This window comes from Sciurus vulgaris (assembly GCF_902686455.1).
Source record: "Sciurus vulgaris genome assembly, chromosome: 15".
Lineage (NCBI taxonomy): Eukaryota > Metazoa > Chordata > Mammalia > Rodentia > Sciuridae > Sciurus > Sciurus vulgaris.
The window spans coordinates 39,697,516-39,707,119 of NC_136476.1; the positions used below are offsets into that span (position 1 = coordinate 39,697,516).

Sequence of the window (9,604 nt, forward strand, 5' to 3'; positions counted from 1 at the left end):
TATATACTTAATTTCAAAGCAGCAAGGTCAAATAGAATAGAAAGTGAAAATATTTTTCCAATAAAATAAAAAGCTTACACAGAATAGAAAATGAGCAGGGCAATATCACCTTGGCATGTCAGAATTAGCACTGAAAAAGTAATACATCAATATTACATTAAAAATAAAACATAGCAAAGTTATCCTCAAAAGGTGGAAAAGCAAAAAAGATGGACAAGTCTGATTTCAAAAATTAATTGAACAGCCCAATGTTTGTTAAACTATAATAGATTGAAAAAAAATTAATGCAAGAAATTGCCAGTTAAATTATATTTATTATATAAAGAAATCCTGTAACTTGGTATGAAAAACAAAGCAACTCTAATAGGTATCACAAAAAGGACATGAACATTTGACCAAAGAGGAAACACAGCTATCCAAAATACATAAATATTCACTCTCATTAATAATCAAAGAAATGACTAGGATGCCATTTCTTGCTTATTCAACACACAGAGTTAATAGCAATTTCTACTTTTTTTATTTTCTAAATGTACTGAAATGTGCTATTTTAGTAATAAAAAACTGAGTCATTAAAAAAACATAGAAAATATGAAAATTTCTGCCAAAGCAGAAATCATAAAAAGCATTAAAATGAATCAAAACTCGTGTGGGCAGTAAGTAATGTTCAGATCCCTGGAAGCCAATTCCTTTGCCTTGTTTCCTGAGTTTTATTATGGAATTGTCAAAAAAGAGAAAATTGTTCTTGTTTTATACCCTGACAATCTCCAGCTATAGAATTATATAGAGATAGAATCTATCTACACAATTTTTTTTTTTCAAGTAGACAATTATTCCAGGAAGATACTTTGGGATCACTCATTACAGAGGACTCTTAAACTCCACTTGCTGGTAAAGTCCTACTAAAATTTCCCCATGTAATCATCAACCAGTTGGTATACTCTTGAATATAAAAGATCTAGTTTAGGGCTGCCTGCAAGGCAACAGTGTTTTTACATTAGACTTTCTGTAGCTGGCTTCTTAGGGACTCTGAAGTTGGTCCTGTCCTTGAGACATGGCTGAAAGGACATTTTTCTGATTAGATGCAGAAGACAGTGCATCTCCTGCTTGCTCAGATCATAGCCGTGAGGCAGATCACACAGCTCAGTATGCACATGGGCTAAAGCAGCACCAGGACAATCAACCCCAATTACAAAATAATCATGTCAGAATGACTAAGTTGGGAGACTGAATTTAAAATCCTACAGCTGTACAGAACCCTTCCATCTTTGCTTTTTCTGTACCATAAATTTTACTGAAAAGGTAGAAGAAAGCAGAGTTCAATTGACTGATTAAAACCAATTCTGAAAACTTTTTGCTAAAAAATCAGTATAAAGACAACTCTACAGAAAACAATATATAAGCAGAAAATGTAAGCTTCATCTGAAGTAACGATTTAGTTCAATGACAAATCTGTCAATTTAATATGCTGTAGCCCTTAGCTATCTAAATTCTATATATGACTACAACATTCTCTGGTAATGAATTCCCATTTAAATAAAAACAGCTACTGTGTGAAAGAAGAAATATTAAGAACAATTTTACCATAGTTGAACTGCTAATCTTTTATACATACACAAAATTCTATGTGTACATTTATACACATACACATGAATGTGTGTGTGCATGTTTATCTGTGTTGTATGTATACCTTTAATCTCCTTTTTTTTTCTATAGAGATTCCAAATCCTGACTTAGGGCTATTTCTTCTGGTTAATCTTTTTATTACTTCTTCTGTTTGCCTAAGAAACTATATATTCTGAGTGCAAACCACATAACCTAAACAATCGATGGATATGCCAAAAACTATGCAGAGGAAGCTAATAACACTTAACAACCTTTTGTATATTAATTTAGAGTAAGTGGCTTCCCTTTGATGTTTTTCAGTCAGAAGAAAACTTTCAACTTTGAAGCATAATGGACATAATTACACATTTACTACAGTGACCTATAATTTGACTAATGTAACACCACAAAAAGACATCTAAACATTTTTCTATTTTTTTTTTCATGTAACAGCTGATATGCTTAATACATTTTCAGTATGCACTTGTTTGATAAAACATACCAAGCCAAACAAGACAAATAACATGTTACCTTTTTGTCTAATAACTGTACCAATCATTATAAGAAGATACAATTAAAGGGAAGTATGTCATCATCCATGATGCACGGCAAAAGTATTACACCTTGGACCTAAGAATGATCTGCTGGTGCTGAAAGAGGCGATTCTCTAGAAGGTGACCCAGGGTTTTCTTCAGGTGGAAAAACTGTGAGGGTACAAGCTCGAATGCCACCAAGTGACTCTGGAAGATCAAAAACTTTATGCCACTCATCCTTTTCTGGGTCATATTTCTGGACAATTTCTACCATACAACGATTATTCCAAGAATATCCACCAACGACATAGATTTTATTTTCAAAAACAGCAACTCCAACATCACTTTGACCTCTTAACATAGCAGCAATTGGTGTCCACTGGTCAAGGGTTGGTGAATAGTATTCACAGCTTAGAACATCGTCATAATCACTTGTTCCTCTGAAATGGTTGCCACCAATGACATAGAGCTTGTCTCCAACTGTACACATGCAATGCAGACCTCTGACTGTAGTCATTGGAGCCTTCTGTGTCCATTTATCTGTATCTGGGTCGAAACACATGAGCTCATTTTGAAAGGTGTCATGGGTAATTCCTCCTGAAATATACATTAAGCCTCCATATACTGTTCCAGCATGGCCATAGTGTGGTTCACTCATTTTTGCAACATAGCTCCATTCATTCATTCGTGGATTGTAACATTCTACTGTGGCCAACTCACCAGCTGCACTGCGCCCACCAACTGCATACAAATGTCCTTTGAGGGCACTCAAGTGGAAGAATGTACGCTTTTCATTTAATGATGCCACCTGCATCCATTTATTATAGCGAGGATCAAATCTGAAAACTGTATCGACAGCAGTTTTTCCTTTCGTATCATAATTACTCTGACCACCAACTACATAAAGGAAGTTTCCAATGACAGCAATGCCGTGCTGGTAACGAGGAGCATCCATTGGAGCTAAAGATCTCCACTCCTGTGCCCTTTCATCATACATTCGTAATTCTTTACTGACAACCAGCTGCTGCCTCAAAACTCCTCCTAATGTAACCAAGTGAGTGGAGTCAGATCGAATGGCAGTTCTGTCTGACTGCATCACTGGCTGCATATATGGCATCATTTGGTAATTGCTGGCTTCCAAAAGCAAATTCACACAGGTATTGTCAGTTCTCATGAAATCTACTGTCTGCACGTAGTTGATGAGGTCCTGTGGTGTCATTAGTGGAAATCGAATATTCTTCATTAATTTTGCAGCATAATCCATTCGAGGATCTTCCAACCTCAGCCAGCGGCAGGCAGCCTTGAAGAGTTCAAGTTCAGTGCAGTGTTTAAGACTATTACTGGAAAGCACAAAGGCAAGCCGTTCAAAAGGGAGTTTTAGAAATTCCCCTGTACTCAATAAAGCAGGAAAGTTCTTCAGGATGAAATTATTAACATATTTATCCACTTCTATAAGATTGTAGGTGTTAGCAATCCGTCCAACTTCAACGCAGTTATCTAAAGAGACTCCAGATATAAGAAATACTTTACAGAAGTCCAAAACAGGTAAAATTTGTAAAAAGCTGGCAGCTTCAAGTGTGTCCTGAAGATTGTCCATATTAAGAGAAAGTTTTGCAGTATAAATAAAATCAATGATTTTTTTCAGACCAACCTTGTTCACCCCATGAAGCTTAATGCACATTAAATCTTGTTCTTTCATTCCACCAGTGAACATTGCCTTGAAATAATCACTAGCAGACGCCATCATAGCTCTGTGAACAGGGAAGATTTCATCTCCATCACCAGGTACCAGAGTCACATCACAAAGCAATCCTTCTAATCTAAGCTGATCAAAGCCTTGCAATACCACCGAACTGTGAGTATTGCTGGTAAAAAATCTTGTGGTTCCAGCCTTGCAAGGCTGCAAGTGGGCAGAGACGCCCATTTCTCCGTTACCAAGAGACACTTTCATGTGAAAGCCTTGCTTGTGCACGGAGAGGTGTGCTAGACAAAGAAGTTAGAACTGAATGTTTTACAGGGAACAAGTGTGTCCAAGAGCCTGCAAGCTCGCTTTCCTTATCAAGGGCAAGCAGTCACTGCGGCACCCCTCGGGACACACCAGTCACTCATCCACCGAAAACTGTCCTGAAGCAGGACCACAATGGGCTGTGGACCTCAAATCTGATTGTTAGGCTGATGATTCATCACCCGAAGGCAGTTAAATGACCCGGTTCACCTCGTCTGGCCTGCGCTGCCGCTCCTTCAACAGTTGCGCTCCGGGCCAAGGGGGAGGCGCTGCCACGTACTGCGTCTCCTAGGCTCGCTCGGTGGCTAGGCCGGGCACTTCAGGGAACTGCCCGCCGCGCCTTCCGTTGTCACTGGAGCGTCACCGCGGCCACCAGCGTATCTTCGAGCAAGGGCCTGGAACACGGGCCTGAACCTGGGTCTGGAACACGGGCCTAGTCTCGGACGCCAAGCCGGTTCTTCCGGAAAAGCCTAGTCCCAGGATCCCCCGGGCTAGGAGCGGCCGCGCAACTACTGCGCCTGCGCGGCTGCTCGGTCCTGGCGGTGGGAGGGAGTGGGGGGAGGGGAGTGCGCGGGAGGCTGGGAGGGCGGGGCTCGAGGAGGGAGCGGTGCTGGGTGGGCGGATGGCCGGCGTCAGAGAGTTGCAACCTGTGTGAGAGTGTTTGGGCCTGTGAATGACTGCGCATACCTTATGCTGCAGTTTTGCCAGTTTTATAGGTGTCTGAGCCCTTCCCTTTCGCCAAGTGCATGCTTTTTCTTTAAGATTTACACTTCCTGGCTTCTTCCTTTGAATAACAATGAAGAGCAGCTTTTGTACAGATTGAGAAGAAACCTGGCAGGAGGGGAGGAGGTTGCAAGAGGATGCTTACATTTATTTCTCCATAAACACTTTATAATTTCTGTCCCACGCAATTTAATTAATAGTCACGTTCATTATAATTTTGGTTCATATTTTCCAAGTTTTTAAAATCCCTTAAAACACAGTATTTGTCTTTGAATCAAATTGTAGCCATACTATCTAAATACATTCCGGATTTTTGGCTTGCAGTGCAAAGCCATGCCATCTTAAATAATCTCTCATGCTTTTGTTTTTCACTCATCACTTTTTAATGACTATGTAATTTTCCAATAACTGCATACTGTAATTTACTTTGCCTATTATTTGTTCCTGACTATATTCTTTCTTGTCCTTGATTGTTTTATAGAATCTGTAATAAGTTTATAGAATTGGGGCACTAAATTTAACTTTTTTGGATAATATTTGATAGATTATTCAGTCAGTATTTCCAAAATATCATCACTGACAATGTTTGAGTGCATTTTCCATTTGTTGATTTTTCTTTTCTTGGTATTTTATCAACTTGCATTTCTTCAATTAATAGTAAATTTAAGTTCTGAGGTAGGAATGAATGCATACTTTGGCCAATTTTTTTTGCAACATTTCCAAAGTTTGAATTCATTGCTCTCTTTCAGATTCTTCCAGAGTTTCTTTACATAGATAAAAATTCATGTAAAGTTCAAGAATAGTTATTTTTTTTATTACACTTCCTCGTTTTTATGGAAACAATAGCATACCATATTCTACACCCATCTGCACCTTCCTTTGCTCACTCCAAGATCTTCCAGAATTAGTATATACAGAACTTTTTTTTGTATTTTTAAACTGTTGTGTTGTTACCTGAATATGCCATAAATTATTTAACCTGTCTCCTCCTGATGGACATTTACTCAATTTCCATTTTTTCCCTTTTGTTTCCGGTGGATGTCAGCAAGTTCCAGAAGACTTAGACCACCACGGCCCTCCATAAGATGCTCCAGCAGATCTTCAACCTGTTCAGCACAAGAGGTTGACTGAAATGAGACTGACCTGAGAACTCCTCACTGGACTCTCTCCACACTGGGAACTCCTGGACACCTGCTTGTGCAGGAGTTGAGGGTGGAAGGATGCCTTTGTGCAGTAATGACTCCTTACTACCTGTGAATCAGTCTCTGTCAGGAAAAGGAAGAATAAATCTACGTCTTCCCCAAACACAGTCCATAAGACTTAATAGCCAAGGAACCAGTTGTTAAGGATTATTAGGGACAGATATACTTCGTACTCCCACATTTAGGCATTTCAAAAGACTTTGTCTGCCTTTGTAATTAAATTAATTGAATAAAATTCATCACAACACTTGGTGGTGTTAACACTGTGTTAAAGCATATAGTTCTTAGAAGCATCAGCCCAGTGTAGAGAGCATTATTAATTTACTCAGGTACTTAGTTCTGATTCTAATACACATTGTCTTAGTATTTTTGCGTGTATGGTATCATATTTACCTTTATATTGTGCTAATTACATAAAAAGCATCATCTTTATAGTTTAAAAATTTTCTCTTCATCCTTTAAAGTATTACTTTCATGTCTTTTTGTATTTGTCTATTCTTGATGAATGAATGCCAACACTGATTTTGCAACCTGAAGTAAAGGAAGGAAATTTAGTTAATTCATTAATTTCATTCAGGTAACACTTGATCAGTTACTGTCTCTGGGGTAAAAGAAAACAGTTTCAGCCCTTCTGGAATTTTCTTTTTCTTGGAGCATTTCTTTTTTGAAGGAGTAATAAAAGTATTAATTAATCGATTAATTTTAACTACATTGTATGCTAACTTTGCAGGCCTAAGAAAATGTCTTCTGTCCCCAGAAACTGAAGGATGCAGACACTCAGTCTTGACAATTGGATGTACAGTTGGGGAATTTAGAGAGTGCTGTGTCTGGAGGCATTAATTTGGGGATCTGGGGGAATGGATGAGGTTGCATAGAAAACAAGTGGAGATTGAGAAGATCAAAACCTGAATCTTGGGGTTGTTCATATGGAAATGTAGGAAAGTCAATGAGGAACCTGCAAGCCCACTGAAATGGAATGACAGCACAAGAGAAGAGCAGCCAGGAGAAAGTGGTGATAAGAGGTATTTCATGAAGAACTGTGTTTAAGATAATCTGATGTCTTATATTCAGGAAAAATGGAGATTAGTTTGACAGTTTTAATTCAGCAGAATCCAGGTTGGAATACACTAAGGTAAATAAGAGGAAAGGTATTAGGGACCAAGGGGATAGAAATTTATTTCAAGAAGTTTATCTATGAAAGGAAAGGAAAACAGGGTAGTGCCTAGAAGAAAATGTATGTAGTATTATTGCTATAATTTTGTAACCTTTTTACAAACTTTTTATCATTATTTTTTGATTCATTGTACACAAATGGGGTACAACTTTCATTTCTTTGGTTGTACACGAAGTAGAGTCACACCATTTGTGTGATCATACATGTACATAGGGTAATGATGTTTGGCTCATTCCATAAACTTTCCTTCCCCTGCCCCTCCCTACCCCTCGTTTCCTCATTTCCCTCTACACAATCCATCCTTCCTCCCTTTCACCCCCCACCCTCGTTTATGTAACAGCATCCACTTATCAGAGCAAACATTTGACCTTTGGTTTTTGGGGATTGGCTTATCTCACTTAGCCTGATATTCTCCAACTCTATGAAGGAATAAATGTAGCACAAATCACATAGAATCAATATTTATTTTATATAATAGGTTATATTCTATTAACTGATCAATAGAATAAATTGTCTAATAGTTGTTTAAGAGTTTTTGGATACTACTGGGTTAGAATGTTTTTACAGTTTTATTGTATTTTATTTTTAATTCTCTTTATTTGGGCTTCATGCTATGACATTAACTGTAGTGACATTAACTGTAGTTTTGTACTGTTCTTATGGATTATACTTTTATACTTCCGTATTTCTTTAAAAAGTGATTATAAACCTTTTATGCAGATGGTACCTATATTTCTGTGATGCCCTCTGTCAATTTTAAGTTTGCTAACAACTGTTCATTTTCTTTATATTTTCTACTAGTGCCAGAATATTGAGCATGTAGAACTAATCCCCATTCTCATTATCTGTTGAGCTTACAAGTTATCAATTCCTTTTTATATTTTAAAATTTTCAAAGTTACTTCTATATTCAATTAGATTTTTCATCTATGCTATGAGAATATAAATTGATATTTTGTTTAGGTTACCAGACATTATCTTTTTACCATTTATTGAAACTTCTCTTCCTTATTACCATCTAAAATGTTCTTAATTCTAAACTTAATTACTACAGGTAATACAAAAATTTCTGGAATTAATTTCTTTGTCACTATTGGGCCACTTGCTTTTCCTCATTGTCACCATGTTTATTTTGTTGCTGTTTTATAAGATGGTACATTTTTTGGTAGGGCTAGTGTATGAATTTTTCCTTTTAATTTTCTGATATTGTTATTTTTATTCTCTGATCTTTCCTGGCTAAAGTCAGAAATGCCTAAAATGGTCAGTATCAATTTAAAACAAAATAAAACAAAACTTATTTCATCGAATGGAAAGGGGCACTGGATCAGAGATTTTTTTCTTCCATAAAATGTAAGGTAAAGAACAAAAAATAAACTAAAACCAGCAGAAAATACAAATGTCACCATCCAAAATACAAGTGCTTTAGCAAAGAGGAAGAATAATTCTGCAAATAAAAAACCCAATTCAAAGCAATAATAGAAATCCTACATATTAAAGATCACATGTGACTGTGGGATTCTGCCTAGAACTCCTGTTCTCAGAGGCAACTCAAATTCTTTGAGCTTAAGTTTTCTCAAATGGAAAACGGGTTATGAAATGTAAGTGCATTTTAAAGCATTTAGGATAGTTCCTTCTTCTGAATTGACTCCTATTAAATATGGCTATTTATTTTCTCAATGTAGAGCTACATGAGAATATTACATGTCTTTTTTTCAGTCAAATGGTTTGAAACCTGTACCATCTTTCCCCACAACTGGATGACCAAAAGAAAAAAACTATATATATACATATATGTGTGTGTGTGTGTGTGTATATATAATTTTTTTTTATTTGTAAACAAATGGGATACATGTTGTTTATCTGTTTGTATATGGCGTAAAGGCATACCATTTGTGTAATCATAAATTTACATAGAACAATGTTGTTTGATTCATTCTGTTATTTTTTCCCTTCCCCCCACCCCTCCCAACCCTCTTTTCCCTCTATACAGTACTTTCTTCCTCCCTTGCCACCCTCCCTAACCCTAACTCTAACCATATCACTAACCCTTCCCTCCCCCGCACTGTGTGTCATCCTCCACTTATTAGCGAAATCATTCGTCCTTTGGCTTTTTGAGATTGGCTTATCTCACTTAGCATGATATTCTCCAATTTCATCCATTTTCCTGCAAATGCCATAATTTTATCATTCTTTATGGCTGAGTAATATTCCATTGTATATATATATACCACGGTTTCTTTATCCACTCATCAATTGAAGGGCATCTAGGTTGGTTCCACAGTCTGGCTATTGTGAATTGAGCAGCTATGAACATTGATGTGGCTGTATCTCTGTAGTATGCTGATTTTAAGTCCTTTGGGTAT

General features: G+C 37.1%; 1 protein-coding gene across 1 annotated transcript; it reads right to left on the minus strand.

The window, feature by feature from the left end:
• Positions 1-294: 294 nt before the first annotated feature.
• KLHL9 (kelch like family member 9) lies at positions 295-4,655 on the minus strand. Its single transcript, XM_079112405.1, has one exon. The coding sequence runs from the start codon at positions 4,087-4,089 to the stop codon at positions 2,236-2,238; it is 1,854 nt and encodes a 617-aa protein (XP_078968531.1). The 5' UTR covers positions 4,090-4,655; the 3' UTR covers positions 295-2,235.
• Positions 4,656-9,604: the final 4,949 nt, after the last annotated feature.